The 26,453-nt window shown below is 45.3% G+C and overlaps 1 protein-coding gene across 3 annotated transcripts in view; it reads left to right on the top strand.

Annotated features, from left to right (window-relative positions):
• LOC147625469 (Major facilitator superfamily protein) overlaps positions 1 to 21,763 on the top strand; it is a 42,569-nt gene extending 20,806 nt beyond the window's left edge. For 2 of the 3 annotated variants that reach the window (XM_086818817.1, XM_086818816.1), the window contains 8 exons: positions 112 to 377; positions 613 to 677; positions 759 to 921; positions 1,054 to 1,202; positions 1,782 to 2,054; positions 2,138 to 2,306; positions 2,410 to 2,502; positions 20,876 to 21,763. In XM_086818817.1, coding sequence (XP_086674943.1) covers positions 112 to 377; positions 613 to 677; positions 759 to 921; positions 1,054 to 1,202; positions 1,782 to 2,054; positions 2,138 to 2,306; positions 2,410 to 2,502; positions 20,876 to 21,193 — 1,496 coding nt within the window. In that variant the 3' untranslated portion in view covers positions 21,194 to 21,763. Of the gene's footprint in view, positions 1 to 111; positions 378 to 612; positions 678 to 758; positions 922 to 1,053; positions 1,203 to 1,781; positions 2,055 to 2,137; positions 2,307 to 2,409; positions 2,503 to 4,150; positions 4,299 to 20,875 lie in introns of all 3 variants that reach the window. The other variant, XM_086818818.1, reaches the window with a different exon arrangement.
• Positions 21,764 to 26,453: the final 4,690 nt, after the last annotated feature.

The following is a 26,453-nucleotide window of genomic DNA, read 5'->3' as shown; positions in this document are numbered from 1 at the left end:
GAGTTTGTGGTCATGCATTCTATTATTTTGTCAAGTTTTAGAAGTTCTGCGAGTGTTTACATAATACTAGTGACATGATGTCTCTTGGTTTTTGTGGTTGTATATCACCAGTTTTACAATCATCACAAGGTCAACCATTGGCAACTACTGAGGAGCGACAAGAGGAGGATCTTGAGAGTCGCCAGCTTGGGGCTGATTCTAAAGCCGAGTCACAACACGCGAAGGTGAAAAAAAGAGAAAAAATGATTTTTGGAGTGAAGCTGTCACCAGACATAGTGGCTATTGCAATGGTTTACTTTGTGCAAGGCATACTGGGACTTTCTCGACTTGCTGTCAGCTTTTTTTTGAAAGACGATCTTCACCTTGATCCAGCAGAGGTGTGCTTTGCTGACAACCCGCACCCTTTTAATTAGCAATGTACTTTTAAATATTTAGGTAGACACCCTGATGATTATGTCGTATTATGGTTGAATGTGCTACTCTTCAATTGGCTAGGATATTGCTCGAAATGGCTAACCTATTAAACATATGCATTTGCTAAGAATGCTGCTGAATCTTACAGACCTATATATTTTGGAGGACCGATCCCCAATTTTCTATTTTCTTTTGCAGACTGCTGTTATATCTGGTGTTTCTGCAGCTCCATGGTTAATCAAACCACTGTATGGTTTTATAAGGTATGTGGTTTCAAGTGTCACACAATATCCTAAGAATAAAGACATCATTTCTTTCTGATGCCATTTTTTGCACATTGCCAGTGATGGGCTTCCACTTTTCGGTTATCGAAGAAGGTCTTACCTTGTGTTGTGTGGCCTTCTTGGAGCTGTTGCATGGGCTGCAATGGCCATGTTTGTAGACAACAAATATGGTGCTGCAATAGCAATTCTTCTCAGCTCGCTTTCTGTTGCCTTTTCTGATGTGGTAACTTTGCAGCCTTTCTATGAGTTAATAGCCTTAAAAATGCAACTTATAAATGAACAGATGAGATTGAAGGTTATGTTAACACAGTGATTAGCTCGTAGCTGTAGATCTATTTTCTCGGTTTTCTGTTAGGTGGTTGATTCTATGGCTGTGGAGAGGGCCCGTGGTGAATCTCAAAGCACATCAGGCTCCATACAATCTCTCTGCTGGGGATCATCAGCAACTGGAGGCATTGTGAGTGCTTACTTCAGCGGTTCTCTAATTGAAACATATGGTGTAAGGTGAGAACTACTTGTTTCAATGTTTTTTTTTGGTTTTCTGTATGTTGGTATATGTATGCTTTGTGCATGGTCCTTGAAAATGTGTGGACCTAACTAGTTAGGCTAGGGTCATACGAAGGTCAGCACCATTGCCACTTTTTCAGGAGGTGGCAGCCGGATGCAGGCCACGGCCGGCAGCCCTTTTCACACGAGCAGCTTTTTGATATTATATATTAACTGTTTCCCTCCAATATTAAACAGCCCAGCTGGCTATGGTGCAGGTTTTCAAGGTGGGGACCAGGGTTCAATTTCTTTTTATTGCATGGAAACGTTTGCAGTTTCATGCTGGGTGGCATGTCCCTGCCATAAAACTTTTTCTTCCTCCACCCTTCTCGTGTCCCCAGCCTGTGCGTTCTGTTTGTGAATTGGCCCATGTGTCTGCCCTGCTTTTTTGCTAATGACAACTCGCTGCTCCATGGGGGGTTTGGCATCTGTGCTCATCTGATCCCAACCTTCAAAAAAGTTAGTGCTTGTCTTCACATTGTTGGCCTATTTGTAGGCTTGCATGCCAGCTAACACACTATTTTTTGCTTCCTGCAGGTTTGTGTTTTCTGTCACATCCCTTCTTCCTCTTTTGACTTCTGCAGTGGCAGTATTTGTCTCAGAGGAGTCATCTACAAAATCATCAACTACAAATGATGTACAAGAAGTGGGAGCTAAGGCTACATTCAATGCTACTGCTTTAGAGCATGCAAAAGCACAGGTGTTTTATCTTTGGAAGACAATCAAGGAACCTGCCATTTTTCTTCCGACAATATTCATATTTCTTTGGCAAGCAACACCAACATCTGATACAGCAATGTTCTTCTTTTCGTAAGTGTTCCATATGTGTATGCAGTTTTTTGATTAAATGATGATGTCGCCCATCTTTATTTGCTTCTCATGTTTGGAGACAGGACAAATAAATTGGGCTTTGGCCCAGAGTTCCTCGGTCGGGTTCGTCTTGTCACCTCAATCGCCTCACTTGCAGGAGTGGGGTTATATAATGGATTTCTAAAGAGTGTTCCTCTAAGAAAAATGTTCTTTTGGACCACCCTACTTGGTTGTGGGCTGTCACTCACGCAGGTGCTGTATTGTTGTTCTATATAAGTGTCTCTGTAAGATTTTGAAGCATCCATCTCTAAAGCAATTTGCCGTTCTCACAATGCTGTTATTTCATGGTTTCCAGCTTGTACTTGTCACTGGAGCTAACCAGCAATTGGGCATAAGCAATGAATGGTTCGCGATGGGAGACACACTGATCTTGACTGTACTCGGTCAGGTCTGTTGCTACTATGATTTGTTGTACTGTATTTTAAATGTTAAGGGGAGCAATCTTACCATTCACAACAGTCTGTGGCTTGTCAGCTTCCAAGCATGGGCTTCATATTGAGCCATACACAACTTACACTTGGTATTAGTGCGATCGAGGCGGTTGGACGTGACCTTGTAGGTGGTTCCAGATGAAGGCTGTCAGTCCAATCCGTTTTTTGGAAGGCCCCAATCCCTCCCCTCCTCATGTCCTTCCCCAATTTAACCCCCCAACGTAAGCTTTTGATAAACTTGATGAAAACAGAACACTTAGAATACAGCCACATTGGCTGACCATAAGAGATGCCTTGCATCTGTGCAGTGTATAGGGGACTCAATCCAGGCACATCTATTCAGTGCCTCTCTTGCAATGCACCACATCCAACAATCCCGCTGACCTTACCTGCTTGGAGAGGCCTGCAGTTACAATATATAAAATGGGCCAAATCATCAAAGTCATAAAAAGCACTCTAGAAAATTTCTGGTTACAGCCACACTGTGAAAAATTCTTTGAAGTCCTAGTGGAATAGACAGCACAGGGCATCTTCCACTTCACGCTGCACCTCCGTACACTTCATGCTGCAACAGATGCAATTCTTGGGTCACGCGGCATAGATCATAGCAATCTACTCAACCACCCAGATGAACACCCTGAAGTGTAACCTAAAATATGAGCAGGACAATTGGAACACCGTTGGATAAATCCTTATTAGCTGGATAACTCACTAATGGGGGTCATTTATACTTTGGGCACCCATATACTAGCTTAGACTTGTTAGTTTAAGTTTGAAGCATTTTCACTTCTGGTGTGAACCCAAAGCTAGGGTTGGGTCTAGGGTTTCATATTTAACATATCACTTTGTATTTCTTCATTGTGATATGCAAGGGTGCTCGTCTCTTTTTCTGACGAGTGGTATCAGAGCTACCTCAATCTCATGCCTATGAATCCTCCAAGCTAGAGGCAGTCCTGTTAATGGATTTTAGCTCTTTGCTTGCAAGAGAAGCCCTTTTATTGCGAAGAATTCAATCCATACAGCCTGGGACAACTAGCTTTCGGAAGAAAGAACGTCTTCAGAAGACTTAAAGGGTCTATGAGACCAAACAAAGTTTACAATAGCTCCATGAGACAGTCGATCATGGAAAGAAAAACATAGGCAACTCTCGCTACATGTACAATGATGACGACAATAGGCATATCTAGCTACATATGAATAAGGTATATCTCCATATTGGCAGTACATGGGGAAGCTCATGCGTGTGGGGTAATCAACGTGGATATCCAGCAAACCCAATCTCAACAGCAAAATCTCAGCATAAACAACAAAAACCCTATCTGTTGAAAAGCTTCAAAGTATAAAAACAGCATCAGCTTGAATACCCTAATGGTCAAGGAGCTTCAAAAAAGTTAAATGCAGTGGCAACTTGGGAGAAATAGAAAACCCTAACTGACATAAGCTGTTAAAACGAGATACTTTAAAAAAAAATTTCAGCAAGTTTTCATTGTACTTGCAGTGATGTGAACTTGAAATTTATGAAAGCACGCAGTTTTCAGCATCTTCCATCAAATGTTAATTGGGACTCACATTACAAGTTGGCTCAAATTCTGATTTTTTCAACAGAAGTGTTGTCTAGCCGAACAGGAGGCTGGATTGCAAGGTATCATGTATTATTACAAGCCATCTACAATGCTTTGTGTGAATCAGACAAGGACTTTCTCATGACTCAAGACTGTGTGCCAAGCAAGAAAAAACACCCTCCAATATTTAGGTAGCTCCAGTCTTAAAGCTGTGCCATTGGGAGGCCAAGTGGTCGGTGAAAATTTGTGTGGAGGATGAGTTTGTGGGTTCAAATCCTACCCCGTTGATTTTGAAAAGCCTGTAGGATATGTTAGATAGCTTAGGATACACTGCCTCTTCTCAAGAATGATTTCTGTGCCTAGTCTTTTCTAACTCAAGAAGAACTTAGTTACCCTCCTTATCACTCACTTGAAAGTATGGACAGATCTTGAAAGCATGCACAGATTCATACCTTGTAGTCTATTTGTGGTTAGATTTAGAGATTTAGAAATGAGAATTCCCTACCATTGACTAAATGCATGTTTCATGTTGGGGATGAGAATTCAGGGTTTAGTATAGAAACTAGCACATTGTGCAATTGGAATGCAGAAGGGAATAGAACGCAGTGGCCTATGAGAGTGTAGGGCAAGCAGCAAAGGGAGCAAGGAAGCAGATAAAGATCAGAAAAAGGTAAGAAGGTGCAATTTAGATTAGCACCAAAAGGTCATCTGCTTTTGGCATATTTTGGACAGGTGCACAGGCTCAACACTGGGCACCCCAAGAGCTGGGCAGCAAGACTGTTCAAGAAGGGGCATAAAAAATGTCTTGTATGTCCTAGTTATTTGCTCAGGTGATTAACAGCAGATGGGAAAAGGTAGTCTTCAAAAAGACCTCCCCACTTGTCATTTGGTTTCAGTCGTCTGGACACTGCAGTGGTGTGAGTAAATCTTTCTTTCCCTACTTTCTTATCTTTCAGCTAAAGTGTGTCATCTATGGATTCAATGTGTCATCGCATTAAAGAGAATTCACATTAAAGAGAATTAAGTTGAGTTGAAAGTTGATCTCTGAAAACTTTTTTTTTTTTCCTTCTCTTTCTTTTCTCTCTCTCCTTTTGCTAGAATAGACGATCCGTTTAATATTTTGTCTCTTTTGCCTCTCCGAGAAGAAATTTTTCACATTTTTGATTTATCCATAGCATCGTTTTTGCCCCTCTTTTTTATTTTTTCAAATAAGTGACAACTTATGCTTTTCTATACCATACTTAACGTAGTTAATAGATAATTCTTTCCTTTTTTTTTCATAGTTCTTGTATATTTTATTTTTCTATTTGTCACCATAGCATTTACCACGCCCTTCTTTGTCTTTGAGTGCCTAGGTATCCACAGTAAGCCCTTTCTCATTTTTGAACCCCGAGTATTCAAATTGTTATGTTATCTTTGGATGACCTCTATTAGTGTGTGTGTGTGTGGGGGGGGGGGGGGGGGGGGGGGGGGGGGGGGAAGGGGGAATAGACGATCCGTTTAATATTTTGTCTCTTTCGCCTCTCCATTAGAAATTTTCACATTTTTTGATTTATCCATAGCATCGTTTTTGCCCCTCTTTTTATTTTTCAAATAAGTGACAACTTATGCTTTTCCATACCATACTTAACCGTAGTTAATAGATAATTCTTTCCTTTTTTTTCATAGTTCTTGTATATTTTATTTTTCTATTTGTCACCATAGCATTTACCATGCCCTTCTTTGTCTTTGAGTGCCTAGGTATCCACAGTAAGCCCTTTCTCATTTTTGAACCCCGAGTATTCAAATTGTTATGTTATCTTTGGATGACCTCTATTGTGTGTGTGTGTGTGTGGGGGGGTGGGGGTGGGGGGGTTGGCGGTGCGATGGTGTTACGTACCTAGTACCAATCTTTAGGATTAGCTGGTTCTAAAACAGCATGGTTAGGGGAGCCCTGGGATTAGAGGAAGCAGGTTGATATAGGCGGCTAAGGCTCATGTTTAATATACCAAGTATACTAGTATTTATGACCGGACAATTATTTATAGTAGCAGTAGCCAATATATAGGTTATTATTGTCTATAGAGAGTTATTCACTCTACGGTCTGTGATGGACTAGGAGTACCGTTGGGAACATGATTGGATTCGATGGATCACGGACGGTCATGCCAAAGGCCTCAGCAAGCAAGTGTTGGTGGTATATCAGTGTTGATTGGCATTTTTTGTGGGATTGGAGCCTTAGCCTCTAGCTCGGGAGAGGTTTGCGAGCGTGAACCTACGGTTGGGTGGTGAGCTAGCCTGCACCCCTCTTAGGGGGTATCCTAGAGACCATTGGCTTGGGGGACCAGAGAGCCTTCTTTGGCTAGTCTTGCTAAGGTAACCTTGAGTTTGTTTTGATGAACTCTTGGATGCGGATGTGCTTTGGTGTTTATTCCGTGGCTCGTGTGTTGTCAAAGTGGGAACCCACATCTTTTGTGGAGATCTAGTTATTGCAGTTATTTGTGTGAACTGGTAGAGGATGCGAAGGATCGATAGCATGACTTTAATAGTGCTTGTATTCTATGCACTTATCTAATTTTATTTTGCCGACAGATTTGCCATGATCGATAGTTCCTTCCTGCATCCAGGAATAGTCTTGGATAGATAAATGTCAATCAATTAGCTTCCACAAGGGAATTTCATGAAGCCTTCGATTAAAATCAGTGTGTGTCATAGCCGAGTGTTAGTGATGAGTTTTGTGACTACTTTTAGTTACTTATTACTTTCGTGTACAATCATTGATCTTGCCTATTTTGAGTTACCAATAGTAACCTTAGATCATGTATTTGACCGAGCACATTTCTTGGATGTAGTGCATTTTGGAAAACATGGATCTAGGCTAGGCTATGGAGGATCAAAACTAATTAACCTCATAGTCAAGTGATTAAGAGAACTAGGAAGGCTTGATAAATGATGCAATTAACAATGGATTAACTTCTCACGCTTTCTCTGTGTGTTTCCTGAGAATATCGCCTCCTACTGCAGACATGCAGAGCATTGAAGATACACCGTTGGCTTGCTGTTCATTTAGCACGGTCCCTTCTCTCTCTCGACTAATAATTACTGAAGTGCACATATGCGCCAGAGAGCACAGCTCATTGTTGTGTTTGCACTGAAAGTATTGCTGTGCCTCTCAGCCTCTCAAAATCAGACCACCCACTCCTGGAGAGTAGAGAACTGTCAGCAATGCTAATTCCAGCTCTCTTCTCCTCTTCTTTTGCTATAAAATTTGCAAGCAACATCTTTGCACTTTGCTTAAGCTAAGACCTTGACCAAGAGGAGAGCTCGTATTGATGATTTCAGAGATTCTCTTCTTCCTCTAAGCTAAGAATGAAAAAATAAAGAACTAAACCCTAAATTACTGCCTTAAACATCCTCTAATCTCCTTCTAAGGCCAATACTTAATAGTCTAGCTACGATGCCCTGATATCATGTTGAAAAACATGGATCTAGGCTAGGCTATGGAGGATCAAAACTAATTAGCCTCATAGTCAAGTGATTAAGAGAACTAGAAGGCTTGATGAATGATGTAATTAACAATGGATTAACTCAAGAGAAAAGATACAATAATTATCTTACATTAGAATTAATCTACGTACATCCTTTTATAGCTCTCATGGATGTGCATCCTTGTGCCACCCATGTGTCCATAAATGCTCACACTACATGTCCCACCTTGTGCTTACCATGTGCTACCTTTTTGACCATTGACTTCACCTTTTACATGTAACCTCACAATCAACCTTTGATTTAGGACCCTTAGTCTTTCTTCTTCCTTTTTAATGTGCATGCTCTCCCCCTTGCTCTATACTTGTTGTACTATGGCACCACACCCTCCCTTGGTGCCATATTCTTAGGCTACTGCAAGGTGGTTGGATGTGAGGTGTTACAAAATGTCATCACCCCCCCCCCCACATAGCTACTTAAGGTGGTAAGGTATGATTGTGTTACATGCGCGGAAGCCTTACTGTACTGATCCACAACCCTAAGCATGATTAAGCACACTGATGCTAATTAACACATGATTAAGACATAGAGGAGAGAGAAGAAGATAGAGATTAGGTGTTAGGTTTTCTTGTATTACTATGGTACAAAAAGGTAACTTGCTGCTGCTCGTACATGTTGTAGGGCTATGGTCCCCTACATAGGGGTGACCTAGGCTCCTTCTACATATGTCCTACTGATGCCATGAATGAAGGATTGAATTATAAACTCAATGCCTTTGCTGATTTATGAATTATGCTTGATATATGATTGTGGGATGCCAGTTGGCCAGCACTAAGTCTGTCGGCCCGTTGCATAGACAAAACCCAAGAAGAAATGCTAATTTAAATATTGTGTTGGCCTTCTGGTTCTGCCCACACTTGCTGCCCTTCGTGTAGCCCCTCGCCAGCTGCTGCACAAGGTCTGCTGTCAGCCGACAGCCCTTGTGACCTCCCGTGTGGTGGATGATGCTGAATGTGATGCTAATGCTATGGTGCTGATGATGATGCTGTGGATGATGGTGCTATTGCTGATGCTCTTGCTAATGGTGATGCTTTTGATGCTATTGATGATGATGAGGATGCTTATCCTACTGTTGCACTAATGAGGGATTTAGACAGTTCATGCCGAAGATTAGCCATGGCACGGGCATGCACGTGACATCTCCTTCTGCTGAACCTGATGATGGGGTGGACACCTTGCCATCCTTCCTCCCTAGACTTGACCTTGAACTGCTGCTGCTTATACTCACTTTGGCTTCTACTCACTTTGACTTTAAATGATTGATATTTTTAGTCTGAACACCTTCACTCCTGATCGCCACTTCCAAGTCTTTGATGAAGAACTGAGCATCTGTTCACTGCTGTGTCCATGCTTGCTTTCCCTTAACCTTGACACAGTGTCGGGTCACCTACTGGAGCTGATCATGCTTGTTGCTAGGCCTTTGAAAATGATATGAGAGCTTAATGAGGTACTGGGTATGCGTACCTACCCTCAGGTGAATGCTTCCTCTGGCTTCGCTTGTTGTTGCAGACCACTCCATGTGCTACCCTGCTGCATCATTTCTGTTGGAACTGTGCACCTTCCTTGGGACATAGCTTAGTGGGCTGAGCCTGAATGCTCTGAAACCAATGTTGCATGCGTGGAAGCCTTGCTGTACTGATAAACAATAGTGAAAGTGTCCTGCCTCCAATCAAGAATGGGTGCATACTGTCTAAACCACTGGATCCCGAGGATCATGTCACAGCCTGGGAAAGGGGAGAATAAGTCCCGCTAGAATGTGGCCTGCTAAACCTAAGGTACAACTCATATTGGTGGCCAACTGCGGAGAGATGGCATCCTTAGAACTACCCATGTAAAAGAGGACAATGAATTGCTGTCCCTTTGCAGTGCCATAGGCACGAATGAGAGCCTTTGTTTTTCCCTCAGCCTCACCCTCTTGCTTATCATCAAACCACTGGTGACATTGAATTCAAAGAGGGTAAAAGCTGAACGGCATTTGAGGCTGATCGCGGAGGTGTGGATGAGGATGCTACGGTTGCTATTGTGAAAGTGGATGCCGTAGCAGACTTTTCAGTCTGGAACTTAGTGCAATCTTTCTTCCCGTGTCCCACAGTGTGATAGAAGAAACAACGGTTCTCTGTCCTGTATCGTGTCTGTTCATCTGGCTGGAAATAACCTCCAATCATAGTCATAGGGGACGGAAGGGACGAGTGCTTGGAATGGAGGGACGCCGAAACGGGACGGACCGATGACGGGTACGGCGGGGGACGGACGGACGTCCCCTAGGAAGCGTCACTCACAGGGGACGGGGACGGGGACGGGGACGCTTGCAGGGACGCCGGTGGGGGGCGGCAGGGAGCTGTTGCGCATTTTTCTGCCCGTTTTTCTGCCGTTGCACACGCCGTTTCTAGCCGTTGCGTTCGTCGTTTCTAGCCGTTTATGGCTGTTGGCTTGGCCGTTTATGGCTTGGCCTTGGCTCTTGAGCCTTGAGGCTTGGCCCTCTCTCTCTCTCTTGCTCTTGAGGCTTGCCTATGTATATAAGAACAAGCCTCTACAAGGCTACAAGCACACACAACTCTCAAGCTTTTTCTAGCTTCCAACTTCCAAGTTCCAAGCCTCTCACACAAGGCCCGCGGGCCGCCGCCCTACTATCTAGCCCTTCCACCTCGCTGCCACCCACTAGCGCAACCCTGCTGATGACTGTTCCGATTCGCTTCGCTGCCGCCCACTAGCCCTTCCGCCTCGCTGCCCTGCTGACTGTTTGCCGATTCGCTTCGTTGCCGCCCACTAGCCCTTCCGCCTCACTGCTGCCCACTAGCGCTGCCCTGCTGACTGTTCACTGATTCGCTTCGTTGCCGCCCACTAGCCCTTCTGTCTTGCTGATAAGTTCACCGCCGCCCGCTATGCTGGCCCGCCTTCCTCTCCGGTAGGCCCTGTGATTCCAGCTCGTTGATTCGCTTCACTGTTCGCCGCCGCCTCGCTATGCTGGCCCGCCTCCCTCTCCGCTAGGCTCTGTGCCCCCCTTTCCCCACCCACCCTTGCTCAGGCCCCCAAGGCAGCAACATAACTCTCTCTCCTCCCTGCCTGTGGGAAGGACTGCAGAGTAATTTGGAGGAATGGCCCCGAGTCTCCAAGAGAAAGTCGAGGCCCTCGAGACGGCAATGAAGGCACTAATCAAGGAGAACAAGAAGACATCCGATTCCAACCTCAATGAGGTGGAGAACAAACTACACCGGCACATCATGGCCCTCGAAGCACGGGTCACAGACCTTGAACAAGAGAACACGGCACTCAAGAAGGAGGTGAGTGCATTGAAAGTGGAATTGGTAGCCATCAAGAATACTGAGAAGGAAGAAGGGGAGATCAATGACAACATTCTCACGGCCATCAAAGAAGAGATCTCCAAGGAGATCACAAAGGACATGGAGGGAAAACTCGAAGCCAAGCAGTTAGGATGGGTTGAGGTGGTGAAGAAGAACATCCGTAAAGAAGTGAGGGAGGAGACTCATAGGGAAGAACACCAAATCATTCACACCACCATTGAGGAAGAGAAGATGAGGCATGCTGGCCGCCTCAACATTCGAGAGCCGACTCCACTCCCGAGAAAGATGGACAGCTTCTATGCATGAAGCTCGACTACAGGGAAGAGGATCCTCTCCCCTTCACCAAAGCATGGAGAGCCGGGAAAGACTCAACACGCAAGCGAACCCTCATCCTACAGTTTGCAGGAGAGACAGAGAGGGTCACCTTCATGAGGAAGAGGGTCATACTACGAGGTTTAGAGGGAGCTCCTATTTTCTTGGATGATGATCTCACGAGGATGCAGCTTGAGCATAGGAGAGCTTGCATGCCACGAGTTTACACGCGAGGAGAGAAGGCAAGAAGGCCTTCTATCGAGATGGTCGGGTCATCATTGATGGCCGGCCCATGGATTAGTGGTTTGGGGCCTTATGGGGACCACTTACTAGAGTTGGGAGCTAGGCATCGTCTCGTTATTTATAACGGGATGCTACAGTGGTCGGGATCAGGAGGGCTGACATGCTTCCCACATGGGGGTCATACACGGACCGGAGGCACGGTGGTAGACTACATCATGGGTCTTTGGAGGCATCACAGCTTGTCACCTCATTCTCCATTCGACCTCGTCCTATTGGGGCAGATCATACATACTTGGCATTTTCACTAGCCGGATCATCAGTATCACCAGCCCCCCACATACCGACGCCACACACTACCATCTACTTCACACATGACATGGCAGACATATACATTGGCAGCCTATACCTCAGCCACCACAGGAGCCTCGACCTACCACAGCTAGCTTCTTTACCCACTCGATGGTAAAGGAAGCTATCCGTCGCTTACAGCATGGACGGGCCGCCGACCATATGGGCCTGCAAGGTGAGCATCTCATATATGCAGTAGATTCTTTGGCTCCTTTTCTTGCACACCTGTTTAACAGGGCACTAGCAGAGGGTTTGCCTGCGGAGTGGACGATGCACACCATTGTGCCGATTCACAAAACAGGGGATATGCTTGATCCGAGCAACTACAGGACGGTTATGGTTGGCCACGTGTTGGCCAAACTCTATGGTGCAGTGTTGGAGCAAGAGCTTAGCTTATATGCTGAGCGAGCAGGTTTACGCTCATCAGGGCAGGCAGGCCTCAGGAGAGCTTTCTCTATCATTGACCATGTATTCACTTTGAGATGTATGATTGAGCAGGCCAGAGTGAGGAAGACAAAGCTCTATTGCTGCTTTGTGGATTTTCACAAGGCATTTGACACAATACCACGAGAGAGGCTCTTTCAGCGCCTGCACTCTCTTGGCATACCAGCAGATATGACATGGGGCATCTATGCATTATATGAGCAGGTTTTTGGGCGAGTCAAATGTCCAGGAGGTATGTCCGAGACTATTGCTAGCACCATTGGTGTGAAGCAAGGATGCCCACTTTCCCCCACGCTATTTGGGTTATACATTGATGAGGTGGCTGACTTCATTACATGGGGAGGCGGAGATGGAGTTGATTTAGCAGGTACCTCAGTACATATTATGCTTTATGTTGATGATATTGTATTAGTGTCTGAGTCTCAAGGAGGTCTACAGCAGCATCTACATGCACTCGATGATTTCTGCACACAGAGGGGTCTTACTGTGAACCTTGGGAAAACCAAGGTTATGGTCTTTCATACATCGAGACAGGGCAGGAGTCAGTTGACATTCAGTCTCGCAGGACGCCAGGTGGAGGTGGTGACATCATACGTGTACCTAGGGGTTACCTTCTCTGCAGCAGCCATACGCTTCACCATGGGTTCAGCAGCCAGAGCTAGATTGACACAGGGATATGCAGCATTGGCTATGCTAGAGAGACAGTGCCACCAGGCGCATTTTCAGGAGCCCCGGACGAAGGGGTGGCTATTTGACACATTAGTCACAGCGGCACTGATGTATGGAGCAGCGGTATGGGCGCCAGGCCTTGCTACCCATTGGTGGAGAGAGAGAGAGCGACCACAGGCCCTCATGATGGCACACATGATACGCAGCAAACCGTCAGTACCTCATGACATTATCCGAGCAGAGTTTGCTGCGCCTCCTATGATGGTAGAGGCCATATTCCAGACTATATGCCTGCTAGACAGATTCAGAGAGATGCCACAGGACAGATTGTCATACAGAGCTTTTGAGGCATCTAGACAGCTGGCTGAGGCAGGAGACAGAGGATCATGGTATGCACTTTGCACAGGTCACACATTGGTTCTCACAGCATGGCCTAGACATGGATCATCTACCACCATTCCAGTATGACAGGGATGCACCACATATCCGTCTCTCTCATAGTGAGAGGAACAGAGTATATGGCAGCTCTATACACGAGAGACATGGATATTGCCTACATAGCCTCTTCCACCGAAGATGCTATACTATAGAGATCACTTCATGAGTATCACTGATGATGGATTTATAGAGAGGCCTAGATACATGGAGGGCTTTTTACCACACGGCTCCCGAGTGGCTATTGGTCAGCTTAGAGTTTCATCACATCGATTGGAGATCGAGACTGGCAGAGCAGCACGGATCCCCCGAGAGGAGAGGGTATGCAGATTGTGCAGAGAGGAGGTGGAGAGTGAGGAGCATTATGTATGCAGATGCAGAGCATATACAGCCATGAGAGAGAGATATCCCATTTTATTCAGAGAGCCACATTCCCTATGCCAGATCTTTGAGGCAGCAAACCAGCGCATACTGGGGAGATTCATTCTAGACATACAGCGTCATAGAGAGACATCATTACAGGCTCAGACAGCTCCAGAGGGGGGACGACAGACACAAATTACTACATTTTTTCAAGGATCCATCCCACTCCCAGCCCCTACAGGGAATTACTCTCCAGAGAGCAGAGACACTTAGAGCCCGCAGGGGACAGAGGACACCTGGCTTTCGGACACCACGTCTATACTAGAGAGAGATGACAGAGATCAGAGCTCAGTTTCACAGGGAGGGTGCGGAGCGACTGGCTCGCTTCAGAGCAGACCCAGGCATGTTCTTCAGGGAGCTGTGGACATCCCCCCCTTCATTGATGTATACCATTTTATACCCCTAGTATGGTACAGGATGAAGCTAGCTAGGTTGCATATCATGATTGTATACTCCATGCATATAGCTTTGCATTCTTCTAGTAGTAGAGCTCCATCCCGTCCCCCACTCCTTGTACTTATTGCACACCCAGATTCAGCTTTTTAGTTTAGTACTTTTTCATTTTGTTTGGATGACAGAGGATACCCCATACAGGTACACCGATTTGTCTCATAGGCCGAGTTCGGTCTTTTGGAAGATGTTAATAAAATCCCAACACCGACGGAGACTACAACAGAGGGTCAGGACCATACGAGCACGGCATGGGAGACGTCCAGTCATAGTACTCACCATGGAGGACATTGAGGATATCCGCCATCGACCGATGAGAGAAATCTTTGGATAGTGATGTATATGATGCTTACCTTTGTTGTTGGAGTTTTCCTTCCCAGATGTTATCCATTAGGAGCTCCTAGTACCTTACTTTTCCTTATAGTAGTTGTTTCAGTTTCAGTTAGTTTAGTTGTTTTAGCTTTTCCTACACAAACATTGTATCAGATCCACCAATTGTTGTAACCTTTTTGGTCTCATAGGTCATCATTTCATTTCATTTCACCATATATTGGCCAAACTATACGGGGCAGTTTTGGAGGCAGAGCTGAGCACTCATGTAGAGGATGGGGGATTGAGAGCAGCAGGCCAGACAGGCTTCCGACGAGCCTTCTCGACCATCGACCACATTTTTACATTGAGGTGCCTGATTGATCAGGCCAAGGCACGGAGGCAACGACTCTATTGTTGCTTTGTGGATTTCCGCAAGGCATTTGATACTGTGCCCAGAGAGCGCCTCTTTCGGCGACTACAGACACTAGGCATACCCTCAGACATGATGTGGGGCATATACAGGCTATATGAGCAGGTCTTTGGGAGAGTCCGATGCCCAGGAGGCTTGTCCGACACAGTTGCTAGCACCATTGGTGTGAAGCAGGGGTGCCCACTCCTCGAGAGAGACTCCTCCAGACACCCGCTCCCACTAGGGGTGGGAGACAGTCCCAGCTCACAGATTTCTTCCAGAGAGCTATGCCAGTGCCAGCTGATGTACCACGTGGGGTGACCGCACAGAGAGCAGAGGAATTGAGAGCCAGGAGGAGACCTAGACAGACTGGACATAGAGCACCCTGACTCCGTCCCTGAGAGATAGCAGCTATCCGGATGAGACACCAGATGGAGACACAAGAGAGGCTAGCCCGCATTCATTCAGACTCAGGGTACATGTTCACGCCACTCACAGCCTCAGCATCGGCGATGTATGATATCTTATATCCCTCTTATGGCACTGGATGGAGTTAGACATAGATCTGCATAGCATGCTTGTACTACCCCTTAAGCATATAGAGATGCATCTTGCCTTAGCACTCCATCCACATCCCCACCCCCCTTTATATTGTTTGTATATGGGCTCCACGGATCCATGATGATTCACAGTTGTATCCAGACACATGCACACTTTTTCTTTTCTTTCTTTTCCTTTTCTTCCGATGACCGGAAGAACACAGTTGTATTATTTTTTGTCTCATAGGCCGACTTTGGCCTCTCGTAGACGTTAATATATCTTTCTTTCTCTCTCTCTCTCTCTCTCTCTCTCTCTCTCTCTCTCTCTCTCTCTCTCTCATTCGTCAAGGCTCAAGAGTCGAGCCATCTTCAACCATGGCATCCTTCTCACGTGCCGGGGCTTCCCGTAGAAGGACAATGGGATGGACATGGTAGGAGGAGGTTAACTACACCCCATCCGCTCATGGAGGCGGTTCTCGGCCATGGGTATGCAAGCTTTGCCCGTACCGCGAACGGGCCGACAAAGTGCGAGCCCACCTCTTGCATGAGAGTGGGCATGAGGTGAGGTTTTGCACGAATGTCATGCCTAAGAAGAGACGGGAACTTCTTGACAAGCTCAGCGTCTACGAGGCGGTCGAAGCAACAAGAAGGACACCACGAGTGGCCGTGGATCCGGCGACGATGGGGAGAGGAACTCAAGCCTCTACAATGGAGTCATGTGGTGGATCGGGATCATGCACACCATGACCTTCACCATCAAGTCGGAATGTTACTCCATCCACGACACCGGCACCCTCTATCTCCACGGCCTCTCAACCAGTACGTGGCCCACGACGACAATCTACACTTGGGGGGAATAGCACCCACCACTTGGGTACAATTTAAACAGGTTTTCTCTTCCGTATGGCTCGCATCTACATTTGAGGTGGATGTTATGACTGCATGGCACAAGTTGGATGCTTCAAAGTGTGAGAATTTGGAGGATTATAACAAGAAGTTTTGGGAAGCTTTACTCCCAGTGACTTCTTACCGTGCAGTGCCTTTGTCTGAGCAGGTAGAGAAGTATTGTTGTGGGCTGCCCAAAGAGGTGCGAGATTATTGTATCAAGACAAGAGTAACGAACATGTCACAGATGATTGAAAATGCTATGACAGCTAATGCGTTACTCATTGGAGGATCATCTGGGTTTAAAGGCAGTAAGAACTTGAGCAAGAAAGCTGAAAAATCTGGGCATGCTTCACGTGATGTTAAAGGGTCTTCAGAGACGAAGTATAAGAAGTTGCCAATACCCAAGAGGACTTCTGAGGAAAGACAGGCTTTGAGAGATGCTCGGAAGTGTTTTTACTGTACAGAAGAGGGACACATGTCATTTCACATGTCATTTAATTGTCCCAAGAGAAAGTCCCAAAAGGACTCTGACAATAAAGGAGAGCCCAAGTCAAAGAAACCAAAACCTTCTGCGGGATTAGTTCCTGATCTTGTGGGGGAACAGCCAGGTGGTGAAGAGACACAGTTGTGCAGGGCATGGGGCAAAGTGAGAGATCAGAATGCCTTGATATTCTTTGACACAGGTGCTAGAGCCAACTTTATTTCACCAAATTTGGCTGGCTGATTGGGGATCCGTGCAGAGGAGATGGGGTCGTTACATGAGGCTAATATGGCTTGTCCAGGGTATGCAGAACCCGTTACTCCTATCATTGGGAAGCTTCGGCTTCATTTGCAGGGTTATGTGGACAGCGAAGAGTTCTTCATCATGCCACTTGATGGCTGTGATGTTTTGTTGGGGATGCCATGGTGCCACAGAGTACATGCAGTGGTGGATACATACAATAGGAAAATCACTCTGACTCATAGAGGGTAAGAACATGTACTGGATGTAAAACTCAAAGGAGAATCTGTTTCTATTGTATCCGTTTCGGCGATTTCATCAGTAATGAAAAAGCATCTTTCTGCGTATTTGATTTATGTAAAGGATGCACAAGATGATGAGTCTAAGTCTAATTTGTGACACCACTGCAAAGCATTGCCCTTGAGAAAAGTGGCAGCTTTTCTCACCTTAGAGGACTCTGTGTAATTCCCACCAGAAAAAGCAGCATCAAACTGCTGTAAAAAGGTGAGTGCTTTAAGTTTATCTTTGGCCCCACTGAATGTATCAAACTTCACTGCAGCTCCCCCTTCCTTGTAATCCTTCGCCTTTCCCATAGGCGTTAGATTATCATATGGAAGTGGCTTTGCAAGATTGCTGCCCCCAACATTCATGCCCATCATTGGGTCAACATTACCCATTCCCACACGTGGCATACCATACATTCCAGCCATGTTTCCAAACATTCCGTTATGCATACCTGGCTGCATGCCACCATACATATTGCCTTGCATTCCAGGCTGCATGCCTCCAAACATATTTCCTTGCATACCGGACTGCATACCACCATACATATTCCCCTGCATACCAGGCTAAAAATTAGCTCCAAAAGGCCCATGCATACCCATGCCTCCCTGAGGGTAACCCCCAGTCATAGATTGGAACACCGAGCCACCACCAAAATAACCTGGATGCATATTCTACTGAGGAATTGATGGCTGTCCAAAGAAGGAACTCTGTGAGTTTGCTCCATAAGCATGCTGCATGTTCGGAAACTGGCCAAAAGATGGATCCTGTGGGATGGCACCACTATGACCCTGAGGAAGGTTCTTAGAACGAACCTTCTTCTTCTTCTTCTCGGGCTCTGTACGGGATCTCATAAATTCAGCAAACCTCTCACTTTGTGTGAGCTGCATAAATACATCCATAACACCAGCCAAACGATCTTTGAACCGAGCATCATCATCCTCTTTACCAAGTACATCTTCTGGCTGTGTTACATCCTCATATTGCTCAACATCTGCAGCCTGTTCTCCTGCATGTATATCCTCAGATACATCTCTCTCAGGAGAAGTCTCTTGCTCTTCCTCTTCATGACAGAAGTACTCATCCTCTGTATCAGACATGTTTGCTGAATTTTTCAGCGATGGCTTTCTTCGAGGCAACCACGAGCTCACCCCCTTCAGAAAGTTGATGATTGGTCCCGGCAACGGAACCTTGAAACCGGCCATTTGTATGAAACTAGAGTGCGGTGGACTAGCAGTCACCCGTCCACTTGTAGTCTAGATATGAAAACAGAAAAGATTGGAGCTAGAGTGCCCAAATCTGAAAACAAAGCGAGCCCCAAAGCTTGGCACCCCTTGCGGTATTTCTTTATTCAATTTCAAAAGTATGAAAGGCTGAGTACAACAAAATCAGCCAAGAGATTACACCTGTATGTCCAATCTGATAGCCCACAATACCTCTTAGCACAGAGGATTCACACACACAGATCTGTGTCTCAAAGCAACACACTGTGCCTCCCTCTGATCAGCCAAGACCACTAAGCAGGGCAGCCATGAGCATACATCTGGCATATCTCAAGCACATGATTCAACATCTCAGCTCATACATACATTCACTGTTCAACACCTGTCTCCACCCTTTTCAATCTGCCATACCCCTCCTCTCACAAGGGGCCAAATAGCTCAAATCTGCAACAGACATAAAGCAATAGAGAGAGAGAGATAGATGAACAAACTCAGAGCTTACCCAAAATCAGCTCGTGGATCTGCACCGGAGGAAGTAACGGTACCAATCTGTACTTGCAGGCACTTGTTTCAACAACCCTGCTTCACACGTGTGAGTGTACTTGTCTGTACCTTCCTCTCTGCATCCACTTCAATTCTGAACCTGACTGTTCAGACCATAGAAGCTGCACAGAACCAGTCCGTACTGCCCCTACACACGTGTCAGAATCTGTCCGTACAGAACTGTACGGCCAGTTCTGCTGTCGCCTGAGGATTCTGGTGCGCATGCTCCCAGCTGTACCCGACTGAACCTGCACAGTCCAGCGCCGCCTGCTCCAGACCAGTCCGTACACTGTACTGCAGCCGTACAGTGCTGTACGGCCTGTACCAGGAACAGCAGCCACCTGCAACAGCCAGTCCCTGTACCAGCAGATGCACTTGCAGCAGCACCTGTGCGCAGCCTGTACCAGAAGTGTACTTGCAGCAACCTGTCCGTACAGAGCTGTACGGCTGGTTTGCACAGAAAAACAGCAGCCGACTTGCTCTCTTCTTGCTTTTCCACCAGCCGTACAGAGCTGTATGGCTGGTTTGCACAGAAAAACAGCAGCCCAAAAATCTGCAGCAGCCGGCTTGCGCTCTTCTTGCTTTTCCACGCTTCCTTCTTGCACGTAGGCTTCACGTTTTCCAAAAAGAAGAGAGAGAGAGAGTAGAGAGAGAGGCATGCACTCCAAAAGTGGAGTTGCCCCCTCCCCATAATAATCCTAGGGCCCCAACTTTAATAAATATTGAAGTTCCCTAGGGGCCACTAAGGCCTAGGGGCAACCTTCAATAAAACATTAAAATTTTAATGTTCTAGTTCCCCCTTTCACACCTAGGGATGTCTACACATCATTAACTCTGTCCGGGCACCCCCCCATGTGAATCATTCAATATTTTGACTCAGCAACCACCATGCCCACACTTGTGCTGTTCCATTTTCATAGGGCCATGACAGGTTGAAATCACCTTACATATTGGAGTGATTCTATTCTTTTCCGGCTTATAGCTGTGATTGTTGTATGTCTTTTTCATACTTAATAGAAGTCTCTTTCTGAAAAAATAAAAATAAAAATATGGGGAGCGAGCCAATGAGAAGGCCACACCACATGCATAAAAAAATCTACGTTTCCAAGGTGGGAAACGTGCACACTGCACACCGGCCAAGAAACGGGAAACAACGTTTCCCCGCCTTCAGCCCACGTTTCCTGCAACCAAGACTAGGACAGTGCTGAGCAGATGGGAGGGTGAGGGCAGGCAAGGGAGAAGAGGTGAAGCAGGCAAGTGGGAAGAGGTGAAGCAGACGAGCAAGGGGCAAAGCAGCGCAAGGAGAGGGAGGGGGGGAGCGGTGCAAGGCTGGCGTGTAGAAGCTAGAGGACGGCTAGGGCACACGAGGCTACAGGGGGGAGGGGAGTGTGCACATCACGATTGGGAGCTCCCGCTTTCTTAGCAGTGTGGCTGATGTTCTCTTTTCACTTGATAGGTCGAGAAAGAAAGTTCTAGTTTAAATTTCATACATGCAAAGAAAACTTGTGGCGTTTTGTCAAGGAGTGCTTTACTGTAGGACTTGTTAAAGCCTCCTGAAAGCACCACCAGACTCCGCTTAGATTGCTTCTTGCTTTACATGCACTGGATGGTTTTGCCAAAGTTGCTGGAAACTTGTTAATCTGATAAGGTGAAATATTCCAGTTGATAGAGAAGGATAATAGTTATGCTTGTTTGTGCAGGTTTCATTTATGCCTGTCCTCGTTTTGGCAGCAAGATTATGCCCACCAGGTGTGGAGGCCACCCTCTTCGCAACTCTAATGTCAATATCTAACGGAGGGAGTGTATGTGGTGGTCTACTTGGAGCATGGCTCACTCAGGTTCTTGGGGTTACGAGTCAAAATTTCAATAATTTGGCTTTGCTCTTGATCCTGTGTAATGCTACTTCTTTGCTTCCTTTGCCACTTTTGGGACTACTACCCTCGGAAGCAGATATCAATTCTGTCTTGGAAAATGCAGATAGGCATTTGAACGATGACGAAGAGTTCAAAAGAAGTTGATTTGTTTCCTTAAATTCTGGAAAATAAATGTAATTTTCTGTAAACAACATGCCTTCATGATGCATTTTCAAAAAGTGGACTTAATTAAATGTTGCAAAAAGCTGCAAGGTTGGAACCATTAAGGGTGGTTTCAGACATGTCCGCTGGACACGTGTGGACTCTGAACCTTATGTGGCGAGCTTCTGTTTGAAGACATCCATCTGTGAGCAACCTATGACTCATGAGCAATTTCAAGTGCATCAAAGGCCCACGAAGATGTGCAGCTCGAAGGGCACTTAAACCAGGCTGCAGTTACATAAGGTGGACTGCAATGATGGAAAGGAGTGGGAAAAACTTTGCCTAGGCCCTATGCAGGCAACAGCTTAATGCTCTTTATGTAAAATATGCATGGGATGTGGATAATTAGAGAAGTTGAGAAAACAGAACTAAAGAGGTGGAGAAAGCTCGATTCAATTTCAAGAGGAGCTTTGTTTAGACCATATATATTCGGGCACAGTATTTGTGATGGATGCCCTTTATCATGACTACACTCAAACGCTCCTATGATATGGTCCATTGATATTTTCTTTGCACATGTTGGTTTATCTGCCATGGTTTTGCAAAGGTCTGGAAAGCTGTCTTAAAGAACATGGGGATTGTTAGGTTGGATTTCTGGCTGAAGAAAAAACTAAATCTTTGAAGTACATCGTGAGGATTGTGGTGAAAAAGATGTACGAAAGACCCATGGGGGAAGTTTGTGCTGGTTTTTGAAATCTAAGATTCTCTTTGTTGGGGAGAGTTTGTTACATATTACTCTCTCTCTCTTTCTGAGGCCGAAAGTAAATATGATCTATGATAAAACTGGGTGTCAAAAAACACATGAACACGAAAGAGAACATGTGCTGGTAAATGAGTTCAAGTGAAAATAGGCTCATTGAGTTTCTTGGAGATAGAAGTGTAGTAGGGAAAGGTGTTGAGGATGGGCATTCTGGACGATCAAGTGAAGACAATTGCTGATTAGAAAAGGCACTTTTACTAGTGGACGAGACTGTCACAATTAATTAACCTTGTCATGCTTTTTACGAGCTTGTCGTAAGTGAGCTTTGAAATAAGCTATATAAATGTACATTTTGTCGATCATTAACTTATGAAAAGCCGTGAGTATTTGTTACTCATGGAATACACATGGTGTTTTACTTATCAAACAAGAGAAACTCGCTTGCGTTTTATAAAAGAAAGAACGGAAGATTCTGTAATGTCTTAGCAAAGACCCAAATGGGTCTATGAAACCGATATCGTTACATATCTTTCTCGTGTAATTGGAAGATTATAAACATAAACGTGAAAGAAAGAAATTATATGTATGTGAAAGACAATGTCCTATGGGATCAAATACACCCGAATTTGTGTCCACCAATAGAAAATACCCACACTAAAAAGAAAATCACACTAATTAGCTAGTAGTGCTCTAGTGTATGCATTCATATTTTTGTTTTGGGTATTGGTTTGGTTGGAAGGAAATTCTCAATCAGGGCTCTGCCCTCGTGATAGACTACCCTATTTGCCTTGCTAGTTGGTCTAACCCTTACTAAGTGTAATTTCTTTTGCTTGAATTGCATTGGGTCACTTCCTTTATAATCCATTTTTTTGTGCCTTTAAAATTGTTTGAATGTTTTAGAATCATATTCTTGTCTGTTTGTTGTGGTGATTGATTACTTCATGATTACCTTGTTGTAAAACACAAGCCACTAAATGTTATTTGATAACTAGCACGGCTTGGCCAAATAAATATCCCTCGCCTCCTTTTGAGTAAGGTTCTCTTGTTGTAGTAACTTGAATGCATGCTTGTTGCTTCTTTGTTCTAGAATGCTTATGGATTATGGTGTTGCCTCTAGTAGACGTTAATACAACACTCTCTCTCTCTCTCTCTCTCTCTCTCTCTCTCTCTCTCTCTCTCTCTCTCGCAGATTAAAGATATATTGGCCCGCCATCAAGGAGCCTCATCCTCACAGCAAACTATTGACATCTCTAGTCTTCTTGTATCACCCATGATGGACATCTTGGATGGACCCTTGCCTGACATACAGGGTTGATTGCCTGTTTTTATTTAGCTGTTCCACATCCCATCACTTATTGTACCCTATACAAGATGTAGACTGGGAGAGCACAGGATCATGATGGACTCCACCGAGCATTTCTCCCATGCTAGAGACATGCTAGCCCCTTTTTGGTTCACATGTTTAACAGGGCTTTATGTGAAGGCTTCCCTGTCAGCTGGTCATCGAATACTATTGTACTTATCTTGAAAGCAGGTGACCCCATGGACCCCAATAACTATAGGACTATCATGAATGGTCACATTTTGGCCAAGATTTATGGTTCGATTTTGGAGCATGAGCTTAGTAGATGGTCCGAGGAGCAGAGACTCAGAGCATCGGGGCAGGCAGCAGGCTTCAAGGGAGGGCACTCCACACTAGATCATATCTTTACACTACGGGGGATCATTGAGGAGGGGAGAGCCCGCAAAGCTTTTGACACTGTCCCACAGGCCAGACTGATCAAGAGACTGCAGATATGGGAGTGCCAGTAGAGATGTTGTGGGGTATCATTACACTGTATGAGTTAGTCACAGGCAGAGTACGACTCCAGGAGATGACTGAGAGATCATACACAGCACTATTGGGGGTGAAGCAGGGCTGTCCCTTGTCTCCTACTCTATTTGGTCTATACATTGACGAGATCTCGGATTACATAGACAGACAGGGAGGACCAAGAGCACATTTGGCAGGAGTCTTGATACCGATCCTCTTGTATGCAGATGATATTGTTCTTATTTCTGATTCACTAGAGGGGCTGCAGAGAAAGGCCTCCATAAGGAGATAGAGGGCAAGAATAACAAGATTGAGGATTGGCAACAAAGGTGAGCCATAAGGAGGACGAGATTCGGACGTTGAAAGAGATCCAGATGCACCAACAGGTAATGCTAGAGGCTGCCCCAGTGACAAGGGAATTTCGAGCAGAAATGGAAGCCCTAAAGGCTACTGTCAAGGACCATACAGTGTACTAAATCTTTAGGAGGGTCTAAGGATGGACTTGGAGCAGTTGAAAGAATTGTAGACCACAAAGAAAGATTGGGTGGAGGTGGTGAAGAAGCACAAATCCCCACAGAGCATTAAGAAGGTGCTGCGCGAGCAGAAGAAGGTGTTGGGGATAGGGTCCTAAACCAAGATGAAAAACGGCTGGAAGGCCTCCACAAGGAGATATAGGGAAAGAATAACAATATTTAAGAATTGGCAAGAGAGGTGAGCCACCAGGAGGACGAGATTTGGACACTAAAAGAGACCCAGATGTAGCAACAGGGAATGCCAGAGGCTACACCGAGAAGGGTACACCGGCATGAGGTGATGGTGATAGTACATGATGAGACCCATAGAGTGGGCAAGTGGGCTATCTATAGAGATGGTAAGGTCATTATCATCATTGAGTGTTTATAAGACCAAACACCTGAGGTTAACAGTATGGAACTGCAATGGCACGCCTTGTAGTCAAATCCAAGGGTTTTGAGTGAGATTCTCATTGGTAGGGATGCCATTTCTTATAGAGAGACTCATCAGAGCCATGAGAGATGTTTACCATACATAGCCGTGTATGAGTGGGAGTAAGCATTTTGAGGCGAGACCCGCACACCAGGAGGACGAGTACGTGGCTTAGGAGGGGTAGCTGTCCTTTTTAGATCCCATCTCTGACAGATTCTTAGCATTGTCCAGAAGGACGAGGATGCATGGTATCTTTGGGTGCGGCTACAACTTAGTGGTAAGACAGAGTCATCCACATTGATGTGTGTGTTATTTTGCACCAAGCCACTCCCCTTAAGCCGCATAGCATGGCCAGTCACTGTTCTTACCATTATATGGGGATATTATGGAGTTCTCATAGATGGGGGAACTCCTCCTACTCAGGAACGTCAATGCCATGATGGGAAGTCAGCATGTCCTACTACTTGATCTGGACGACCCTATTAGACTACAGGAGTTGGGCATCCTTGACACAGGGCTACAGAGATCATCACAGGACCGTCAGGAGGTCATGGTGTATGGGAGACATTTCTTAGAGCTGTGAGATGCACATGGTCTTGTTATGTCCTGATGGCCCTCCTTTGATACCCTCACCAAGTTGTGTTGGAAGGTGATGTCCCATACACAGGGTGGATAAGTGATTTGTTGCTCATAAGGACACTCTTGGGTCGTTCCCATCGTTCCAAGGTAACTTCCCTGTGGGATGGTGGAGGTGGCTTATTGAGGCCTCATTGAGATCAAAGTATGAGGGCTTGAGGATATCGATGAGTAGATGGTTGTGGTGAGGGAGGGGCCCATGAACATTGTTGTCAACTCTAGTTGTTATCAATTGATGAGACCCTTGTTGAGATGTCGAATTCAACTAGTGCGGATACGGATAACATGCTAGGATGATAGCTCTGCACTTAGGCCACTAGCATGGTTAGTGAGATTATGGTTGATATTCTACCAATGGTTCAGAGGCTGTGTGACAACCAATTTAGTTTAATAGAGTTATGGCATACTTATAGTGCTAGCTCCATATAGTCGGGTTCACACTATGGACCGAACTTGTCTACCAATGGTTTAGAGGTTGTGTGACAACCAATCTAGTTTAATAGAGTTATGGCATACTTGTAGTGCCAGCTCCATATAGTCGGATTCGCACTATGGACTGACCTTGTATGTTTTAGTAGGAGAGTACTTTCCCTTATATCATGTATCCTTATCTTTATGATAGTTATAGAGAAGTAAGAATATAGAAGAAGTTTTCTTGCCAAAGGAGCTCAAGCTCACCCTCTCCCTTGTATTTTTCTCATGGTATTAGAGCATCAATTTGTGTAAACAAGATCGAGAGCCACCAAGAAAGAGGTAAGCGAAGGAATTGGTACACAAGTAAGGTTAATTCCATCTCTTTCACTTTGATTACCAAGCAAATCCCTACACAAGTAGCAGCTACTAGTTAGGGATATCAACAACAATCACAATAGGAAGGGGCATTATCATATCTTGGGGAGCCCTCTTCAGTGTGAAGAAAGAGAATAATGTATACTATGCAAGTTAGCTCATAGGCTCTCTAATATTTGAAAATAATTTCGAAGTCGTTTCAGGCCCGATTTTGGGCTTGCAAGATTTTCACAGACACTCTGTGAAAGTGTTGATAGTGATTGTTTTGTCTTGTGCAATGTTTCGATGCTCACACACAAACAATTGGGAATTCTAGTTGA

The sequence above is a fragment of the Cibotium barometz genome, chromosome 24 (assembly GCF_041138505.1).
Source record: "Cibotium barometz isolate CiBa-2024 chromosome 24, ASM4113850v1, whole genome shotgun sequence".
Classification (NCBI taxonomy): Eukaryota; Viridiplantae; Streptophyta; class Polypodiopsida; order Cyatheales; family Cibotiaceae; genus Cibotium; species Cibotium barometz.
This window is presented reverse-complemented; position numbering and strand designations above follow the sequence as displayed.